We start from the raw sequence: 21,738 nt of genomic DNA, 5'->3' as shown, positions 1-21,738 counted from the left end.
GCACTTGCGAGGCTGAGGCAGGGAAATGTCTATAAATTGGAGGCCAGCTTGTGCTACTTGCCTCAGGGGAAGAAAAAGAAATTTCTTTGGCCCTTGCTCTCCCAGAGCAGAAGTTGGCTTTTTTTCCTTCTGTGCTCCACGGCAAGCTTTTACTTCTTGATCCAGTTGCATGTGGCCCTCCCTACACATCGCCTTAGCACCCAGACTGAAGAAACAGGCCTATACGGGACAGGGCAGAAACCTGCACTTTTCAGAAGCAACTCTGCTGACTGGGCTTTTGAAACAACACTGCTCTGAGTACAACTTAAATATGTAAACGGCAGCAGGGCATGGTGTGCATACCTGGGAGCCTAACGTGGGCAGCAGAAGCAGGAAGATTACAAGTTCAAGGCCAGCCTGGCTCTCTATGGCAAGTCTGGGCTAGTCAGGGATACACTGCAAGACGCCCTCAATGAAAGTGTGTGCTTGTGATTAATATTTGTCCTGTCAGACAAATAACTGACAAGTCACTGCACATCTCTGACCTCCAAAGAATATCCTTTATTCTGCAAAGTTCCTAGGGGTTCACAGTGTCCCCTATCATTTGATTACAAACCACAGACCAGCAAACAACACTTGCTGTCCGAGTGTTTCTGTAGGCTTTCTACCGTGTTTACGCTCTCGCTGAGGAGCTTGTCCACAACCCCCACTCTATGATAAGTGCTCTCCAAGCTTCGCCTTATTTCTGTCACCAAGACATGACTAGGAAGCCCTGTGGTCTGAGCCTGGCAGCATAAACTCTGGAGGACCTGCAAGAGAACTCAACCCTGTCACTGCTGAATCTTTGGGTGACTGCTGGACAGACCCTGGTGCCGTTCTCTGAGAAGTCAAAACACTTTCTCCTGCAATGAAGGTACTCACACAGATGCTCTCCCACCCGCGCACCTGTATTGATTTAACCTGTTTCCTATAGCATGCTCTCAAGCTTTGCGTGTGTGTGTATGTCTTTCCCCCCATTATGTATTCGGTTTCACGTTATGTCTAGAAAAGCCTTTCCTACAACGGATATAAAAATATTTTTTCTTTCCAGGTGTACAATCCTTTAGTCCCAGCATTTAGGAGGCAGAGGTGGGTGAGTATCTTGGTGATTTCCAGGCCAGCGTGGTTTACATAGAGAGTTCCAGCACAGTCAGAGGTACATAGTGGGATGATGATGATGATGATGATGATGATGATGATGATGATGATGATGATGATTTTGTTGTTTTCTTTTGTTTGTTTTTTTCCCCTCTAGCCCTAGGATTTTTTGGTTTTATTTTGTTTTTGAAACCGAGATAGAAGTCTCACAGATAGCTAGTTGTCTCAAAGCACTAGTAAATACTTCATCTCCCCTCCCCTGCACTTGAAATCATATACTAAATTTCTATGTGCCTAGGTCTGTGTGACCTGACCTCTCATGGCAGCTGAATTCACACTGGCAGAAGAGTCCAAGTCCTTTGAGAACTCTGATAAGACACCGCCTCAGTGTCACCGGCCACACATCACCACTGCCATTCAGAACTACTTCACATCTTCAGCCTGTCATCTTCCAGATGAACACCAGAATCTGCAGAATTCCAAAAAGTATCCAATCTCGTGGGAATGACATTAATTTTTATGGGCTGATTTTGGGAGAACCAGTCTTCACAGGGCAACTCATAGAAAGCCTTGCCGGGTCTTTGGCTGACGCAGGTTTCTTAGGTAGCTTATGGTTTTAAAACAGTGGCAATTATAATTCTTGTCTCCATCTGGAGTATGGGTTAGTGACACCAGGACACCCTTAAGTACCAGCATGCCACCGGCCAGCTTCTGACTCTCAGGGGAATGGCTGCGCTGTGCCTTAGTAACTGGTGACAGAGACCTTTCTCTAGATCATGGCGCTTCTTTCTAACTTGGCTTACTACGTTTTCATAAGGATGAAACTTCGCTTTTACCAAATCTTATCGTTTATAGACAGATTCTCTATTGAGTGAAGCAAAACCGGAGGCTCATCGAAGCATATGGCCTCCTAATTTTATCTCTGTCTTCCTTGTCCACACACCGGGCAGATGGAACACGGTTAACCTGCCGGGGGATCCAGCATGGGATTGCTTTCCCAAGATGCCCAAGCATAGAGGTCTTGGAAGCTCCGTTTCCCTTCTAGGGAAAGGAACCCTGCCAGGGTCCCGGCAATGGGAACTTGTGGGGAGACTGGTGTGTGAGATAAAGAAGCAGGTCAGGTGGAAACACTCCCTACCCTGCCACAAATCAACACCAAATGAGCAGCTGAAAACTGGCACGAGTACCTCAAGTGCTCTGTGGCCTCGGCCTGGAGTGTCCAGCAAGCCCTTCCTCCCACCCAGCAGCCCCTAGCCAGGGCATAAAGGCCCAGCAGCACTTAGAGCAGAGCCAGAACAGAGCAACGAAGCCTTTAGGCTCTCAGGAGAAACAGGGACTCCTCCACGCCTTTACTCCACTAATAACAGGTACCTACCCCTCATCTCCCAGAATCACCCTGCTCCTGTGCCCTCATACCAGCACTGTGGGGCCCCATCACCCCACAGAGCACGGTCGTAACTCCAGTCACCTGGTGCGAGGTTGTTCCCCTCAGCCTCCCTGACCTCTTCTGTTTGTCCCCGCTCTTCCTAGATCCCATTGTGGGAAAAGGATGGAACCTGAGCTGTGCCCAGCTGGGCAGCTACTTACAACCCAAGGGAAGGGCCTCCTCTCCCTGTCCCACTGCATCCGCCGTCTGCTGATGTAAGGGCTGGCCCAAACACAGAAGCAGCAATAGACAACGTAAGGGCAGAGCATGGTCTGTCAGTTCTGAGGCAGAATGTGATACTCAGTGTGGCTGGTCCAACTCGGTCTTGGTGTTAGGAGGCAGTCTTTGTGGATGAACTTCGTCTTCAGGCCACAAGAAGCCCTAACCTAACCCAAGCGCAGGCGGAAGGTGCTGATCTCCATGGGCTCCAGAGAGATGTCAGTGCTGTTGGAGGGCGAGGCCAGAGGGTATAGCAAAGTCAAAGAGGTGGGCTGCAGGAATAGCACATCCAGGCCATGGAAGAGGCTCCCCAGGGCCAGCTGTGAAGAGAGAGGGGGCAGGGTGAGCTAGGCATGGCTAACACTGGATAAGTTCTTCCTTACACCAAGTACTACCTTTTGGGGTTTTTTTGAGACAGGGTCTCACACTGTAGTCCAGGCTGGTCTCAAACTCAGAGCAATCCTGCCTCAGTGCTGGGACTGTATTGTGAGCCGCCACACCTGGCTTTCTGTCAGATTCTCAGAGCTAAGACGGTGTAACACCACCCCCAGCTCTTGGGAAGGAGAGGTGGGCAGTTCAGGAGTTCAACTCAGCTTTGGCTACACAGTAAGGTTGCATCCAGCCTAGGTTATGTGTGACCTTGTCTCAAAAATAAAGAATGAAAATAAGATAAATAAATATAAAAAGTAAGAGGGAAACGAGCTGCCGGAAGCCACAGCCCTCTCAGGAGCAGCAAGCCTCCGGCCGGGCTCTGCTCCAACTGACTCAGGTCCGAAGCTTGTCCATACTCCTTGTTGTAGGGCACCTCCCACCACGCACGCTGTGTGAGCTGAGGACAAGGACTGTCACCAGGCAAGCAACGTGCCAGCTTACACCATGAGCGATGCTTTGAAAAGGTGCAGCGGCTTTTTTTTTTTTTTTTTTTTTTTTTTTTTCGACTGGGACCGAACAGGGCCTTGCGCTTCCTAGGCAAGCATGCACTGAGCTAAATCCCCAACCCCTGTGCAGCGGCTTTCATTCTCCAGTTTCCCACTTCACATAGAAAAGGTCTGTCCGGGGTTGGGGATTTAGCTCAGTGGTAGAGCACTTGCCTAACAAGCGCAAGGCCCTGGGTTCGGTCCCCAGCTCCGGGAAAAAAATAAAAAAATAAAAAAAAACCTAAAAGAAAAGGTCTGTCCTCAGGAAACCTGAGGTTTCTAGCTCCATGCTTGTGTAAAACTGCTCCTGCTGACTTCATTACCCAAAACACAAGTCAAAGGCTCCCCTTAGTCTCTGGAGACTATACCTTCTCCTCAGGCTACAACCTTCTCCTCTTGTCCTACTGCCAACCCGAGCCCAGTCTTCCTCTAGGCTCTCAGCCTAGAACTCTGCAATCCTGACCAGCAGCCGCGCCTCCCACACCTGGACCCTGCTCACCTTGCCTTGGCTTGTGGTACAGTTGAAGCCCAGGTTCTTGGCTTCAAGGCCACAGTCAAAACCCTTGCGGTGTAGGATGAGAGCAGCATCAGCCGCGGGCAAGGTGTCCTGGAAGACAGACAGGGACAAGAGCGGTGGAGGGTCAGCAGTATGTCTGCCAAGAAGGCAAGGCTGGACACAGGAGAGCAGGGAGGAGGGCCAGAGCCTGGTGGGGAGGATTGGCACGGAGGACCAGGACACTCACCTCGGCGGGGAGCATGCGCAGATTGAGCAGATGGAAGTCACAGGGCAACGGAGAAGCCAGAGGGTGGAAAGAGTGCAGAGTGGGGCTGGTGCCCTCCCTCTTGGCCACCGGTAAGACCAGAGGAGGTGTGTTGAGGTACATGGAAGTCATGTGGCTGAGGAGGGACGGGTAGCTTGTAGAGCGCTCCTGTTGGACCTGCAAGATGGACCCAAAATGTAAATGAGGGAAGAGAGCCCTCTAGGTGAAGGGGATGTAGGCCAGCTCCTTTCAAAACAGTTCTCCTAGTTCCCTTGGACTCTGGCTGCCTGGTTACCAGCCCCGTGCCTCCAACCCTTCATGGGGGGCTACATCTCATGGCACTCCGTCGGAGACAGTCGTGGTACTAGGCCTGCTTCTGTTTTCTTTAACACTACCATGAAGAATGCTCTCTCATCGGTGCCGTCATCCCACAGAGAGGTGTAGAAATGGACGACAGACAGACAGACATGCTTCACTGTGGACAGGCTACTAATAATGGAAGTCCTGTGGTAAGATGCCACATCCACTGTGTCGGCCAGATGCTCAGGTCCATGAGCCCCCACTGCTAAGACTCCTGGTAGCTCCCAGGATGCCACACTCACAGAATCACACAGACTTTTCTCCACAGCCACTACATTTCTGTATGCTCATCCCTGTTCCTGGCACCACCATATATAGAGTCTCCCCTTGGCCCTTCAAGACTTTGCTTTTGCAATGTCTTCAACACAGACTTCCTCTCCAATTTCTTCTTCCTATCCTTGGCTTACTTCAAGCATCTAATGCTTCCTGTTTCAACATCTGAAACTGTCATCCCTACTTTGTCTCCCTACACAGCCACTACCTGCCATGCTTTCTGTGACAGCCACTGACAACACTGGGGGTTTAAAGGTAATTTTTCAAAGCAATTTATGGGCTGGAGAGATGGTTCAGTGATTAGGAGCACTGACTACTCTTCCAGAGGTCCTGAGTTCAATTCCAAGCAACCACATGGTGACTCACAACCATCTGATATGGGATCCAATGCCTTCTTCTGGTGTCTGAAGACAGTGACGGTGTACTCATATAAATAAAAAAAAATAAATCTTAAAAGAATTTTATTATGATCATTTTGTGTGTATGGTAGTTTTGTCTGTACACTTTGGAGGCCAGAGGAAGACATCAGATTCCACGAACTGGACTAACAGATGACCCCGAGCTGCCCTATAGGTGCTGGGGTCAAACTTGGATCCTCTCGAAGAGCAGCAGGCAATGCTCTTAACTGCTGAGGAACTCTCCAGCCTCCTGTAGTTTTTAGTTTTTGAGACAGGTTCTCACTATGTAGTACTGGCTGCCCTGGAATTCCCTCTGCAGACCAGGGGTCAGCCTCACAGAGATCCGCCACCACTCTCTGGAGACTGAGACACGTGCCGCCGCACCCGGCCCAACAAACGTAGCCAGTGTGAGTAAAAACCTGGATTCACATCATCTTAACTCATCTGAGTAACCACAGATAAGAAAAGCCCAGCATGGTGGTGTAGACTCTAATTCTAACCCTTGGGAAATAGAGGCAGGACGATGAAGTCTAGCCTGGGCTATTTGATGCCTTATTTCAAAGAGAGAGAGAGAGAGAGAGAGAGAGAGAGAGAGAGAGAGAGAGAGAGAGAGGGTAAGCAGCCAGCCAGCCACAGGTAGCTAGGCAAGGTGGCATATTCTTGTGGTCTTAGCTACTTAGGAGGCTCAGACCGGAGGCTCACTTAAACTCAGGAGTTCAAGGCCAGCCTAGGCAACAGTGAGAGGAAAATCAAGGTTACCAAGGATATCCCCACATCAGAAGGGCAGCCCAGGCTACATAAGACCTTGCCTTAAACACCCAAACCCAAAATACTAAACTGCACTTTGATTTAGCTTAGTGGTGAAGCCCTTGCCTAACATGTGCAAAGCCCTAGATTCAATCCTAAGTTCCAATAAAGGAAACGGCCAGCATGTGCGGATGGTGGCCGCTATGCTAGTCAGCACTATTTTAGCCTAAAAATCACAGCTAGTCCCACTTGCACACCGTCTTCCGGCCTTCGACTTCACATGTGGGCCCCACTCACAGACGCTGAGCCTAATGACTGCTCTTTCCGGAAGCCGCCTTTTGACTCCACCGAGACCCGAGACCCCACTGCTTGTTTATACTCTCATGCTCAAAGCCACTCCTGACCCTGCTCACGAGTTGAGCCCAGTGGTAGCAGCACATTGGCCTGCATCCTTTCATCCCCACAGCACAGCAAGGGCTCAGCATCTACACGAGGAACAAGTGTCTAGGCCGATCTGTGGGGTTCTAGGCAGCAGACTCCAACTACAGTGCCAGGCTGCTCACCCCAGGCCACCACGTCCCTCCCTGACCCTTACCTTTGAGTTCCTGATTGTGTTGCTGGAAAAGATCAAGCCCCTAAACATGGCTGCCAGTTTGGAGAAAAAGCCAGGCTGGTGAGGCAAAGAAAACTGTGAGATGGCCAGCGTTGCGTCAAGGTTAGGAAATGCTCAGGCATGAAGGGCGGGAAGGAGAAAGAAAGGCAGGAGAGGAACATGACAAGGGCTAGGTGACAGGGCACAGCTGGGGGAGGGACTGCCAAGCAGCATGAAATGGGTTAGCATGATGCCAACTAGCCTCCTGCCTCAGTGGCGTAAGTAAGCTCTACTGTCTGCCCCTTGCCCTCCTCCAGGTATATCTGGGTACCCCCAGGGTCCCCCACAGGACAATGGGCCCAGATTTTACCTCAGGGCTCATCAGGGTTCGACGTTCTAACAGGAGGCGGAAATGGTTGCAGGTGATCTTGTTGTCTTTGAGCCCTTGGCCTAGTCCCCGGTTGTCATCCTGCATTAGCCTTCGGTCCAAGATCACCTCCAGCTGGCCTAAGGAAGGTGACAGTGAGCTCCAGCTTGCAAAACCCATGTCTAAACTGACATAGGCCTTGGGAGCAGACTCTCTACCTCAGGTCCTGAGGGGGAAAGCCAGCGAGACAGAGAAGCTAAGTAACTTGGAAGAGAGAGCAATGGACCTGGTACCGAGAGAGCAGAGTGTGTGTGGGTGTCTCACCTTATTTTTCTAGGTGAGACCAGGGGGCCTAGAAAGGGGAGCACTGACCATGGCAGTTCACCTCTGTGACTCAGGGGTAGGACTCGGGCCCCAGGTCCAGGAGGAAGCCTCTTAGGGACGGGCCACAGAGAACACAGTAACCAGCAGCCAGAAAAGAGAGGCCTGTTTGCAATGCTGCCGAGTTCCTCATCTGAGACAGGCTTTCTCAGGGTGGAGAGACCCATGACTTGACACGTGCTCTCTTGATTTTACACTGCCTGGCATCAGCTAGAAGGCCCAGCAGTCCAGGCTGGAGTGGACGGCCTTGCCTGTCAGAAGCAGGCTGTGGTGAGGACAGGCAGAAGGCAGGAGGTGGAGGCTCAGCAAGGCCTCCAATCAGGCTCAGGTAAGAGACAGAAGAGGACGACCTCTGTAAACCATTTGGAATTTGTTTGGGGTAGGGGTCTTACTGAAAAGCTGACAGGCACAAAGGAAGGCTCTCCCACAGCAACCCACACATCCTCTCTCTCCCAGAGGCCAGTGCTCCTTTTCATCTCTGATTTCTGTATTGTCCTTGGCTTTGTAATCTGAGCAAAAACAGAAGGCTATCTCCAACTCTAAAATAGGTCCCTTGCATAGAAGATAATCGTTCCTTAATACGCCATGTCCCAGAGGGACAGACAGCTGACCAAGCAAGGACAATGGCTGCATTCAGGAGTTTCAAGGCAGACAAATCCCAAATAATCCTGGCAGAGGGTGGGAGAGCCATATTCCTCCCATAGAGGAAGCAGGAACAGCGCTCACCACTGTTGTGACATAGCTTTAATCCTGCATTCGGTTTGGCCTTCACAAGCTCTATATCCACTCCAGAAGACCTCTAGGGCCTGAGAGTCCCTAAGTTACTACTCAGTTTGTCCCAAGGCTGCACAAATCCCTGGGGTGGGAGAGCTCCCAACTTGTCTCTTCTCACGTTTCCACACGGAGGGCGGAAGCTCACATCTTGTCCATGCCACCCACAGAGCCAAGTCTCAAGTCCCCTTTGTTTTGACCTTTCGTCTTGAGACAGTCTTACTTAAAGTTGCCTAGACTGGCCTTGAGTTTAGGACCGTCCCTCCTCAGCCTCTCTGTGCTACTAGGCTTAGAAATCTTTGATTTGTAAGAATGTTGTTATCTTTTCTTTTACTGACCATTAGGAGGAAAATATATATCTTTCTCCTTTCCTGAATATTGCACTTAACCACCTAAGAGCTGCCTACTTTTGGGCTGTGGTTGCCTTTAATCCCAGCACTCAGGAGGCAGAGGCAGACAGATCTTTGAGTTTGAGGTTAGTCTGGTCTGCAGAGTGAGTTCTAGGACAGTCAGGGCTACACAGAGAAACCCTGTCTCAAAAATAAAAAAAAAAAGGAATGAAAAAAATGAGAGAGAGAGAGAGTGTGTGTGAGAGAGAGAGAGAAGAGAGACAGAGTGTGTGTGTGTGTGTGTGTGAGAGAGAGAGAGAGAGAGAGAGAGAGAGAGAGAGAGAGAGAGAGAGAGAGAGAGAGAGAGAGATGGGGGAGGGAGGGCTGAGCCCTTCAACTGAAAGTCAGACTCCTTCAGTACCCAGCTGCTTCTACCAAAAGACAGGATGCCCAAGCGTGACTGAGAGGAGCTGGGGATGGCTCGCCCCTTTTCAGACTCCGAGGTAATGGGATCTGGGAAGAGGGGAGGGAACTGGGGAGCTGACTGGAACAAAGGGTATGTGGTTCCCTACTCACCATTGCCGAGGCTGGAGACACCCAGAGCCTGAGCAGTGTGCAGCGTGAGGCGCCTCTGGGAATCCTGGATGTAGGCCATGACTGGCATAGGGTAGAAATTAGCCTGCAGGGGCAACTTCTTCAGATACTTCCGGGGCTGTACCTACAGGGAGGAGTTCAAGGCCAGCCTGGAATGGTGTCTGATGTGTGTTCTGAAGGGTTCTCAGTAGGAAGGCATTTCTGGCTGTTTGGCTGGTTATTTGATTGTTTATTTTCAAGACAGGGTTCCTCTATGTAGCCATGACTGTCCTGGAACTCACTCTGTAGACCTCGCTGGTTTCCAACTCAAGAGATCTGCTTGCCTCTGACTCTCGAAGGCTGAGGTTAAAGGTGTGAGCCATCACCCAGCTATTTTTTTTCTAATTATCTGTATGTGTATAATGTGCATGTATGGGTGTGTGTGCCACACCAGGAGGTCCGAGGCCATGTCTGTGGAATGGGTTCTCTCCCCCACCTTTATGAGGATTCCGGGAACCAAACTCAGGTTGTCAGGGTTAAGCAAGAGCTTTTACCCACTAAACCACTTCGCTGGCCCTCTATACTTGCCACCCGCCCTTGGCACCCCCACCCCTCCACACAGCTCTGGCGTTAGAGGCCATAGGCAGTACAAGTTCTGTCCCATAGGGCCCAAGAAATACCTGAAAGCCATTGAGGTCTGTGAAGAAAGTGCCCTGGCTGTCGATGTCTGTGTGGATGCGCAGGGCTAGCTCCTTGTTCACGTAGTCCCTGATGTCCACCTGGAACGACACGTCCAGAGACAGCCCCTCTACCCCTGGAAACACAGGGGCAGCCGGAGGCGAGGTGAGCACAGCGGGAGACTATTCCAGAGAAGGCGCCCCCCACCCTCCTCCCGGGAGCCCTCGGGACACCGTTGGATGGGCTTCCTCAAGAGAACCAAGCATCCCCGTGTCCAGTGACACATCTGCCTGTCCACAGTGGTGGAAGAGGAGCAGGTGCCAGCCTGTGGGACTCACACCTGGTGACCTTCCCCACCTGCGGGGCTCACCTGGCAGGTTGTAAAGTCGAATCACTTGGTGAAAGTGCTCGTAATACGCAGCCACCTCTGAGAAGAAAGGGCCTTCGGTGACGCGCAGCACAGGAGGTTTCTTAGGGACGTAGGGCTGGAAAAGGAGCAAGCGGCCACTGGACCCACAGCACAGAGTACAAAGCAGCAGTAGCAAGCCAGGCTTGGTCAACAGAAATCCTTGTCCCAGTGCTCTGGCCTGAACACCTACCTTCACTGAACAGGCCCACAGCCATCGTTAGGACCACGGCCCGCCAACCCCCACAGTAGCACAAGACCGGGTAGGCCAGGTTCCTCCCAAGTCCTCCCCCCCCAGGAGCCGCCCAGTTCTGTGAGGCGTCTGGGTACCTTAGCCTCGTTATCAGGCAGGAAGAGGTAGGCACCACTCTTATCCTTGGATGTGCGGGTTCCATAGACGAAGAGCTTCATGTCCACCTGCTGTTCCTGCTCTTCGTCCACACGTCGGACGCTCTGCCAAAAAACACAGCCCTGACCCCTGGCCCCACACCAACTTGTCAGGTCTCCCCCTGGGAGGGCAGGGACTGACTTCCCCCAAAGAGCCAAGCCCAGTGCCACAGTTGGGACCTTAGTCCCGTAAGGGGACTGCTGCTACTAGGAGAGGTGGAGGAAGGTGGGACCCTGTCCCTTCCCACCGCTTCCCTTCTACCTTTTCTTTTCTTTTCTTCTTCTTTTTTTTTTTTTTTTTTCTTTTTTTTGATACAGGGTTTCTCCGTGTGGCCCTGGCTGTCCTGGAACTCGCTCTACAGCAGTCGGACTTGAACCCAGAAATCCCTCTTCCTCTACTTCCCATTGGCTGTGATTAAAGACACCACCACCACCCCCCACCTAAGGCTGATCTTAACTTCCGATCCTCCTGCCCCCACCTCCCAATGCTGGGTTACAAGTGTATGCTAGCACACTTGGCTTTCTGCAGTGTGGGGGAACAAACCGAGGGATTCTAGAGCACTTGGCGACCATGAGCCACAGCCAGTCCCCTTTCTGTACTTTTTTTTTTGAGACATTGTTTCACTGTGTAGCTCTGGCTGACCTGGAACCCACCATGTAGACCAGGCTGGCCTCAGGTTTACAGAGGTCCACCTGTCTCGGCCTCTCCAGTGCAGGGATTAAAGGTGTGTGCAAACAGACCCAACTTCTTTTTTTTTTTTTTTTTGAGACAAGGGTCTCATGTTGCCTCACACTTGCCATGTAACCAAAGATGGCCTTGAATTTCTGATCCTACCCTATCCACTGCTGAAATCGCAGGTGTGTGCACAAGCACCAACCCCTCTCTTGCATTCCTGGCTGTGAAGTAATTCACTCTGCTGAGATGTGCTCTCTGCCAGGGCCTGCTGCCGAACCACAGGCCCAAAGCTAAGGGTCTGCCCAGCCGCAGACTTGGAGCTCAGAACTGGGAGCTGGACTAAACCTCTCTTTACGAGTCACTGACCCGGTAGCGGGTGATTAACACGTTCAGCCTTGCCAGGCTGTTAGCTTGGTCCTGCTAATGCTCACCCCCAAATCTCTGTGAATCAGTTGACAGGGGAGCAGGAACAGTTGTACACAAGCCCCCTGACCCCCATGCCTGCCTCTGGTCCCTACCCTCCTCCCCTGGCCTGGCCCTTTACCTTGAGAAGCCCAGTAAGGCCGGAGAACCAGACCTGCATGTAGCGATTGCTGATGGCGAAGTCGCTGGTGCCCGAGTCCACAACACGGAGAGGGAATGTTGTTTGCCTGCTGACAGACAGTTTCACGCCGTTCAGGTAGACATGCACTGAAGACTGCAGTGTGTAGGGTCCATCGAGATCTGGCTGCAGCTGCAGCACAGCTAGGCCCAGGGCTGGCAGGCGGACAGGCACTGACACCTGTGAGCATGGGGGCAGTAAGAAGCATCAGCCCTGACTGTCCCGGGCTGGCCTTCTACCCTCCACCCTTGACCTCGGTGCTCTGCTTTCTGAAGCTAAGCGCAGAACCCTACATCTCTATCTGAAGAACCCTGTCTGTCTGGGGATCCTGGTTCTGGGTCCCAGTGTCATGCCGCACACTGTTCAGCAAAGGCTCACAGCGCCCACCCGCCCGCCCGCCGGGGTGAGAGCCTAGGGTCTGGAGCAGGCTTCACAGAGACTGAGTGACCGTAGGCAAGTAACTTGACCTCGGTTCCTGGGGAAATCAGAGTAGCATCAGGGCGTGCACTAGTGAGAATTTAAATGAACCCCGGGAGTGACCGCTGGTATATCTTTGTATCCTGCAGTCAGGACGCTAAGGCAGAGGATTGCAAGTCTGAGGCCAGCCTGGGCTATGCAGCAAGTCTGAGGCCAGCCTGGGCTATGCAGCGAGTCTGAGGCCAGCCTGGGCTATGCAGCGAGTCTGAGGCCAGCCTGGGCTATGCGGCAAGGCCTTTGTCTTAAAAACTTTTGTTTATCCCTCCCCCCTTTATTTTTCAAACAGGGTTTCTCTGTGTTGCCCTGACTGTCCTGGAACTCACTCTGCAGACCAGGCTGGACTCATAGAACTCCTTGCCTCTGCCTCATGAGTGCTGGGATCAAAGGTGTGTGCTAAAAAAAATTTTTTTAACGGATTAAATAATTAGGCACTTAGAGCAGAGCCTAGCATGAACTACATCTGAACATTTGTTTTCATGAATACAGAGTAAGTCAACACACTAACTCCTCATTAGAAGCTTGAGTCCAGGAACTGAGGCCAGAGCCCGTGCCAGTGACGTAAACATACATACTTGCTGAGTGAACGGCTGCTGGTGCTTGCTCGCTGTCTTTGCTATAATTGTTATCACACGGTCCTCGCTGTCCTTTTAAGGACACTCAAATCCCAGTTGTGACTGTCCCCAATGCCTCTCCCCAGGCCACCTGCTCCTTCCATCCTGGGGAGTGAGCAGGCCACAGCAGGGGAGTGGGGGGCGGGTGTTCGTGGGGAGTGAGGCCCCAAGGGAGGTACTGACAAGCAGGGAGGGCTGTGCCCTGCCTCACCTGGTAGACATCGGGGACCATGTTGGTGGCGGAGCTCCACTGCACACTGATCTGCACAGACAAGGGCTGACCCTCCTCTGAAAGCACTCGCACCCGGGGCGAGTTGACCAGCAGGGACACCACACTGAGCCGCTCCTGTTCCAGTGGGTTAAAGACCACCACAAACCTGTGGGTGGAAGGTGGGCTGACCCAGGAGCTTGCTGTGGCAGCAGAGCAGAAGCAGCAGCAGCAGGAACAAGGGCCGAGCTGGGGTGGAGGGTGCTCTGAGAGCCTCGCCAGGCCTGGCTCACCTGGGTGAGGAGTCCAGACGGATCACCGTGCGCTCAGGCAGGGCATCGTGACTTACTCGACTGTCATCCTGCAATGTCGTGGGCAGGAAGGAAGAACGGTGACTAGACTCAACCGCTTCCCCTACCCCAGCCTGTCCAGGACATGGGCCACCAACCACCTTAAGCATGGAATTTGTACCCCAAAACAAGAAAAGGGAAAAAAAGGAACTGTACCCACCACTAGCAGCTCTTGAGATAGTACCCACCCACACCAGAGCATCTCTCAAGCAGAGGTAGGAGGGGGCCCACCATTTGGAGGAAAGGTGCCCTAGGGTCAAAGCTGTAGGTCTCCTTGTCCCCCAGCACCAGGTAGTGGGCAGCATTGATGATGACCTGCTTTAGGCTGACCAGGGAACGCAGCAACCTATGGTGAGCAGGAGAGAAAGCTGAGAGAAGAGGGCCACAGGGAGGCTGTCTGCTATGCCAACAGGACCAGCCCTCAGCAGCCTACCATCCAATCACCCACGTATCCTCTCTTTGACGTGGTGAGGGAAAACAGGGGTGGCTCCTACCTGACCCCATAGTCTACTACTACTGCCTCCTTGGCAGTTCCGGTGATGGCATCGTGGTGCTGGAAGAGGCCCAGTGTACGGCGAGCTTCCGTCAGGACAGCGTAATCAGACAGCGGATACTGGCCAGTCAGTCCAGAACGGCGGGCATGCGCCAAAGCCAGGCTGTATAGAACCTCTGCCCCTCTACCCAGAGAAAGAAGTCAGAGCCTTCCTGTTCTAGTTGACCTCACCCCCACGGGCCACCCACACACTGAGGGGTCCTCTCTCCCACCCAGCCCCTCCCGACTCAGCAGCAGGAGGAGGACAAGTCTCACCGAAGGTGAGTTTCTAGCACGCGGTCCAAGCTCTTATAGAAAGGCCGGGAAGTGTAATAGCCTGTCCAGTAGTGGTCCTCCCGGTCAGCATAGGAGAAGAAGTCCCCACTCAGCACAGGAAACCCTGGAGGCCGGGCACCAGGCTCCACTCCTGTCCTCTTATACAGGGCATCAAAATACTCAGAGAGGGTCCCAAACTGTGCCTGTAGGGACCCAAAATGAGCTACCATCAATTACAGAGCCTCCTGAGAACTCTGGCCACAATATCCTTCCTACAATGCTGCAAGGGAAGACAGAGGTGACGACTTTGTCTAGTACAAGGCAGGAACTCTGTGTGCCCTGCTCTTCTGGGCTTAGAAACCTTGCCTGGGGATGACCCAGAGCCCAGGAAGGCCCAGGTGGGAGCACCGTAGCGTCTGCAGGTCTGTATGTGTGCGCCCACCTGCACGTGGAACTCTGGCTTGCTGTTGAGGAAGTCAAAAAGCCGTTGATAGTTGAAGAACTGGGCATCCCATTCCTGGGGCTTGTCATATCGGAAGTCATCACCCAGTGGCACAAGGAGGACACTGCTTCGAAACAGCCGGGACTTCTTCCGGTACTGGTCCAGGAGCAGGGCTGCCCTGGAAACACAGATGGTCACTGGCCCAACAGGAAGCCACAGGCTTAAAAACACCAGGGAGGGAGCTGCAGAGGTGGCTCAAGGGATCAAGTACTTGTCACACAAGCATGATGGCTGGAGTTTAGACACACTCCCCTCCAAGATGTAAATAAATGACCATGTGCGTGGTGGCTGGACGGTAATCTCGGCGCTCAGAGGGTGGAGACAGGATCCCCACAGCAAGCTGCATGCTTATACTAGCCAATACCAGAGATGAGACCCGGATTCAACTGAGCAATTTTTCAATGACTAAGGTGGAAAGAGACCAAGGAACATTTCTGATGCTAACCTCGGGCCGCCATATACATTCACAGACCTGCAAACTATGCCTGGTGCCACTTGCTTTTAACTCTGGCACTTGGGAGGCGAGTGAGTTTGAGACCAGCCTGATCTACATAACAAGTTCCAGGCCAGCTAGGTTGATGTAATGAAATCCTGTCTCAAGAAAAGAAAAAGAAAATCCCATGAAAAGCTAGGCACAGTGCCACATACTTGTAATCCCAGTACTCGGGAAACTCAGGCAAGAAGACCCCATGTTTGAGGCCAGCCAGGTCTACATAGAGAAGGCCTACTGGGTGTGGTAGCACATGCCTATACTGCCAGCACTGATCAGTAGTTCAAACCCATCCTATTTACACATCAAGTTCAATGACAGCTTCAGCTATGTGAGACTCTAGAGCTCCACGCCCTCCCTGGCCCCAGATACACACACACACACACACACACACACACACACACAGACAGACACATACAGACACACACACACATACACACACACCACACACACACACACACACACAGACACACACATACACACAGACACACACACACACACACACACACACACACACACACAGACACACAGACACATACAGACACACACACATACACACACAGACAGACACACACACATACAGACACACACACACATACACACACAGACATACACACATGCAGAGACACACACATACAGACACAGACACACACATACACACACAGACACACACACACACATACAGACACACAGACACATACACACATACAGATACAGACACATAGACACGTATACAGACACAGACACATACACACACATATACACATAGACACATACACACACATACAGATACACACATAGACACATACACACACACAGACACATACACACACACAGACACAGTACACACAGACACACACACACACAGACACATACACACAGAGACACACAATAGTGCCTAACTTGAACTGTAGGAGAACATGTTTTTAAATCTATACTATTTAGCCAATTGAACCTTACGGCATGTCATTAGAGGCTTTTTTAGAGTTTTAGAATCCCAACACTTAGAGGTTGGGGCAGGAGGATGGTTGCAAGTTTGAGGTAGGCCTGAGCTACACAGTGAGTACCAGGCAAGCCAGAGATACATGACAAGACCTTGTCTCCAAAACTAAGAAGAAAACACACACACACACACACACACACACACACACACACACACACATACACACACACACGAGAGAGAGGGGGGGGTGGACTTCAGTGCTAGCTTGACTGCTGCTACATATATTACACCCTCACATTTAGATCACCCTAAACCAACACTTTTGTAGGGGTCTAATTTTAGTTACAGTGGCATCTTTGAGGTCCCTTAGTAGTCTTTTCAAGGGGACAGGTCTTTTTTTCTCAGTGGGTAGAGGCTCTCTGGCAGAACTGGGTGGATCTGAACAAGATTTGGCCCATTGCCTGACCTAGAGCTGAGCCAGAGAACCTGAATCCACGGCAGGACGGCAGCTGGGAGTTTGCAAGAAAGGGTACCAGTGCAAGAACTGTTTGGTAAGAACAGTTTAGGGCGGGGGCCCAGCACATCCACACAGGCCTGCAGCCTCAGCACTTGGAAAGCAGAGGCAGGCGGATCTCTGAGTCTGAGGCTGGCCCAATCTGCATAGTGAGTTACAGGACAGCCAGGGCTACATAGTGAGACTCTGTCTCAGGACGGTAAAAAAAGAATTGTTCAGGGCTGGGGATGGAGCTCAGCTGGTAGAGTGCATTCACAAACCTCTGGTTTGGGCATAATGGGGTGTGGCAAATCATGCTGGAGGCAGGTCTGAGGCCAGTCAGCTTGGAGTATGACAGAGCCTACCTCAAAAACAAAAGCAAAACTACAGGGGTGGGGGTGGGGTAGAGATGCTCCCCAAGTCTATTAAGACATCAGAAGGCATCCTCACTGAGGGAGGTAAAAGCACTCTGGGAAAGACATTTGCTTAGCTCCATTCTGCCATTCCCGTTCCCAGGAGGCACTAAGGAGTCCCTACTGCAGACTCTCGGCCTCAACTCACCCCCCAGAGTCTACCATTTTTTCCAGGTATGGTCAGCATCATGTCCCATGTGGCACAACCAAGAGCAGAAACCAGGTTTCAGTCTAACTCCTCTTTGGAGTAAAATGTCAACACCAGCTGGGTGTGGTAGCAAAAGCTTGTGGACCCCAGAGACTGGAGCAGGAGGATGGCATTGGAGCCTGCTGGAGCTACACGGCAAGACCATACATAGCTCAAAACCCCAAACCCCAAACCCCAAACCCAGCCCCTGGCCCAAGCAGGGCTGACAGCAGATACCTGTCTGCCACGTTGGCCTCTGTGATAGCCCGAGGCGGCACCTTCCAAGGACAATTGATTCTCCCACCCGGCAGACGTTTGAAATCAAACTGGCAGCAGATCTTAGGATCAGGGCCACAGGTGTGTGGGACGTCGTAGCTGTAGAAGGGCATCATGTGGCAGAAGATATCTGTGCTGGAGTCTGAATCTACGGAAGACATAGCACAGGGTCAGCCTCTGGCAGTGGACAGCCTTAGGAGCTGGCCACAGGGACATCAGGGGCTTGCAGATTCACGGCATCTATAGACCAGCCCTGAGAGGCACTGAGGTTCTAGCAAGACTTAAGGCTGTAGCATACGTGTCGTGTAGGCTGGGAATAGGACATGGGGCTCCCACATCTACAACTCCTGCAGGAGATGTGCCCACAGAAGCCAGCAGAGGTCAATACGACTCTCTCCTGAGACTGCACTGCGATAAAACCCACGCGTGCCCTTACTTGGTCTTACCCCACGTCTGCCTCCACATGAACTCCAGGCTGTGAGTGGCCGCAAAGTGCTTCTTGATGGCGTAATGCACCCTCTGAATTAGCATGCTGGTCAGGTTGGCACGGCGCAGCAGGTAAGGCATGGTGGAGCTGTGTCCAAAGGGGTCCACTGCCCAGCCCGAGCGAGGAGTTGCACCTAAGCCCCACACAGAAGTCAAAGGCCCTAAATACCAGGGGACTGGCCCCTGACCTCTTGGTGCCTGGGAAGACGGCCAGCTCCTGCCTTACCCATCAGATAGGCTGCATGAGCCTAGAAAGGAGCAACTCCTTCCCAACCCCCCGGACCTCACAGCACCTTGCCAACAACATTCAGGCCCTGGTCTGGGGACAGAGCCTAGCTCCTGTGCCTGCACTTACCCAGGTTTCTCTCCAGCCACTGGTGTCCCTCGATGAGCTGGTCGACCAGGGCAAAGTAATGGGAGTTGGCCTCATCCGGCATCACCCATCCACCCGTTGCGATCTCCAGCTGCCCATTCCCCACCAGCCTGAGGATGAAGGCACACGTGGGGTGGGGCAGGGACCCTTTGCTTGGGCCTGGTGGCCAGAGAATGGCAGGGACTACATACACTGGCCTTAGCCAGCCAGGTCACCCGTGCGATGTGGCTGATAACCGAGAGAGCGCTCACCCATCCTCCTTTCTCTGCAGCCTGCCTGGCCTTGTCTTGGTTGCTTACCTCAGGACCCCCTTCTGTGCTCAGAGGCCGAGGTCTCGCTTCCTCCCTTATGCTCCGAGCATTCCGATTTCCCTGAACACTAACAGACCTTCGATTCCCCGCTCCTGCCACAGCTCTACCTTCCTGCTAGCTTGGCAGCCGCACGACAAGACAAGCCCAAGCTGCGCACCCAGGGCTTAGATAATGACCCTCCTACGCCTTCCCAACTGACCTTCGAACTGCTGCCCTTTTCTGGGCACTGATGTTGTCCCACCACTTGGCGAAGAAGGAGACTTCTGCCCAGAGAAAGCGCCGTCGGGGATCTTCCTGCAGCTTGGACACCATGCTGTTGAGGATGTGTTGGGTTTGTTCCGTGTAGTACTTGTCAAAAGTCTTGATCCAGCCTGGGGGAGCCAGCACAAGGTCCCCTGAATATGTCACCTACTTCCGTCGCGCCCTCCTTATGCCTGTCACCAGAAAGCCTGCCCCGCACCCTGCGGCCGGGGCCTGCTGGCTCTTCACCTGGATCATTGTGGGAGTGGGGCACCACAAACACCTGCAGGTCTTCAGCATCCCAGTCGTTTGGGCTGTAGGAGATGTCGAAGCCTTGCCTCCACACGCCGCCCTCCACATTGTCAAACGGCAAATCCTCAGACACAGTTAACATCTGCCAGGGAACAATGTGGCTCAGTGCCCGTCTGAGCGGGAGAGGGCCCCTGTCAGCTCCAGCTCTTACCTGTAGCTCTGGCTTCTGACCCCGGCCCCCCAAAGCAAACTGGCAGTCCTCGGGGGAGACAGAGAAGAAGCTGGGCCGGGGCTCGGGGAGCACAGCCCAGGAGCCGTTGGCCGTGTGGTAGGGCAGCAGGGCTGGTGGGCCCTCCGCATTGGCTGTCAGTTCCAGCACAGAGTCCTTGATATGGCTTATGATCTCGTGGTTTTCCTCCAACAGTTGTTCCAGCTGTTCGATCCGGTTCTGTAGCACAGAAATTTGGCTCTGCCAAGAACAAGGACAGGAAGGCTCAGGAAGTGGTGGTACCTGACTGGTGTGACTCTGATACCCCTCTCCTCAGGCCGTGTCGGACCACAGGCCTGCAGGGATGGCACACTCCTCACATCACTCCTGCAGGCTCCCATCCACTTAGCTTGGAAGTACTACCGCATCTCACATGCCTGTGCTCAGTGACCTACATGTACTTCCTGTCTCAAGCATGGTGCTGAGGACAGCATTCAGCTTAATGGAAAAGAAAGACTTCAGTCAATTAGCAGTGTCTGCCAAGAACTCAAATCAGACTATCAATACACAAGGCAACTTTCTTCTTCTTCTTCTTCTTCTTCTTCTTCTTCTTCTTCTTCTTCTTCTTCTTCTTCTTCTTCTTCTTCTTCTTCTTCTTCTTCTTCTTCTCCTCTTCCTCCTCCTCCTCCTCCTTCTCCTTCTTCTTCCCCCTCCTCTCCCTCCTCCTCCTTCTCCTCCTCCCCCTTCTCTCCCTCTTCCCTCCTCCTCTTCCTTTCCCCCCTCCTCCCCCTCCTCCTCCCCCCTCTATTCTTCCACATTGTTGCTTTTCACTTCCTGTTACAGTTAGGAGCATAGCCCCGTGGAAAAGCACACATTTAGCATCAACCTCCAAAATCTGCCTAGGAGTGTTCCTGGCTACAGATAACTAACTCAGTTGTAGATCGTTAATGTTGCGTTCATGTGTGCTCATGAGGAGGCTCTTGGTCCAATACCTAAGACAGTGGGGGAGGAGGGTGTTCTTGTCCCGGGCTGACATAGCTCCCCTGAGCCCAGGTGACTTGCATTTGAAGAAGAGAACAGGGCATGACTCACCCTGGGGAAGTTCCCACTGTTCTGGTGTCTGGCAGGATCATGCTGCACTCGGTCCAGCATTAGGTACAGGGAAAAGACGGCCACACAGAAGATAGCAGCCCCGCACACTGTCACCTGCTTTTTCAGCTTCATACTGACACCAGGCACACTCCTGGCAGGAGGGAGAGACACCACCTGTAGTTCTGGCATGCAAAATCCTCTTGTTGGTCTTCCTAACAAATGCCCCGTGGGTTCCCATGGGGCACTCGCCTGACTCTGGGTAAAAAGGCAAGCTTTCAAGTGCCAAATCTTGGTTGTGACTCCCAACACACAAGTAGCACATACATCTGAGGCTGGTCCTGTGGGACAGGAGTTCTGTTTCCCCTCAGCCCAAACTCTAAAAACCAGGATATGGTGAGTGTGTGTGGTAGGTGAGACAGCTGAGTAGGTAAAGAGGCACTTGCGGCCAAGCCTGCCAACCAAGGTAATTCATTTGATTCATAAGGTAGAAGGTGAAAAAATACTATCACAAATTGTTCTCTGATTACCGCACGTTTTCTGTGGCGTCCATGCACATAAATAAAGGCAACACACTAAAACCAAACAAACAGGGATAACGGAGCCCCTCCACCCCCCACCCCCCACTCCCATCACCCCGGCTCTGGCTCTGACCCACACTTCATTACAAAACCACTGATTGCAAACAGCTTGCTCAGGACTCTGTGAAGGCGCTCCCAAGCCATGTGTTTCCTCCCTTCAGATGTATAAATACCAGAGCTTTTATTTTGTTTGACTTAGCGGTACAATCACGGGCTGGCGAGGCAGGCAGCTCCCCACTCCCTCCCCCCCCCACCCCTTTGACCTCCTGGGGCAGGCTGAAACTCAGCAGAAATAGTGCCTGGCCCAAATCCTGTCTCAGAGAAGAATACAGAATAGATTTCGTTTTAGAGAAGAAGAAATGCTCGTGTTTCTAACAACCCAGTTCTAGTATTGTCCCTGTCAGTACTATTGCTACTGTGCAAAACTTCCAGCCCTGGCTTCCAGAGTGCTTTAAAGGGGCT

The 21,738-nt window shown here is 52.4% G+C and overlaps 1 protein-coding gene across 2 annotated transcripts; it reads right to left on the bottom strand.

The window, feature by feature from the left end:
- Positions 1 to 518: 518 nt before the first annotated feature.
- Positions 519 to 20,917, bottom strand: Man2a2 (mannosidase alpha class 2A member 2). Of its 2 annotated transcripts, XM_032893342.1 has the most exons (23): positions 20,699 to 20,917; positions 19,610 to 19,867; positions 19,396 to 19,540; positions 19,106 to 19,277; positions 18,578 to 18,705; positions 18,183 to 18,356; positions 17,698 to 17,884; positions 14,875 to 15,052; positions 14,433 to 14,635; positions 14,119 to 14,301; positions 13,856 to 13,970; positions 13,568 to 13,635; positions 13,278 to 13,443; positions 11,922 to 12,158; positions 10,645 to 10,767; positions 10,279 to 10,393; positions 9,911 to 10,044; positions 9,234 to 9,375; positions 7,180 to 7,316; positions 6,813 to 6,887; positions 4,422 to 4,616; positions 4,178 to 4,285; positions 519 to 3,081 (listed from the first exon to the last, which is right to left on the bottom strand). In XM_032893342.1, the coding sequence occupies exons 1-23, from the start codon at positions 20,885 to 20,887 to the stop codon at positions 2,929 to 2,931; spliced, it is 3,585 nt and encodes a 1,194-aa protein (XP_032749233.1). In that variant the 5' UTR covers positions 20,888 to 20,917; the 3' UTR covers positions 519 to 2,928. The 2 variants fall into 2 exon arrangements, with proteins under 2 accessions (XP_032749233.1, XP_032749234.1); XM_032893343.1 differs by lacking the exon at positions 6,813 to 6,887 and having other exon boundaries at positions 20,699 to 20,916.
- Positions 20,918 to 21,738: the final 821 nt, after the last annotated feature.

Source organism: Rattus rattus, chromosome 2 (assembly GCF_011064425.1).
Source record: "Rattus rattus isolate New Zealand chromosome 2, Rrattus_CSIRO_v1, whole genome shotgun sequence".
Taxonomy (NCBI): domain Eukaryota; kingdom Metazoa; phylum Chordata; class Mammalia; order Rodentia; family Muridae; genus Rattus; species Rattus rattus.
This window is presented reverse-complemented; position numbering and strand designations above follow the sequence as displayed.

Coding starts and splice junctions, on each gene's coding strand:
- Man2a2 (XM_032893342.1), bottom strand. CDS start 20,887: ATGCCAGAACTACAGGTGGTGTCTCTCCCTCCTGCCAGGAGTGTGCCT. Junction 13,971..14,118: donor GTAGTAGACTATGGGGTCAG/GTAGGAGCCACC, acceptor TGCTCACCATAG/GTTGCTGCGTTCCCTGGTCA. Junction 9,376..9,910: donor CAGACCTCAATGGCTTTCAG/GTATTTCTTGGG, acceptor TCCTCCCTGTAG/GTACAGCCCCGGAAGTATCT.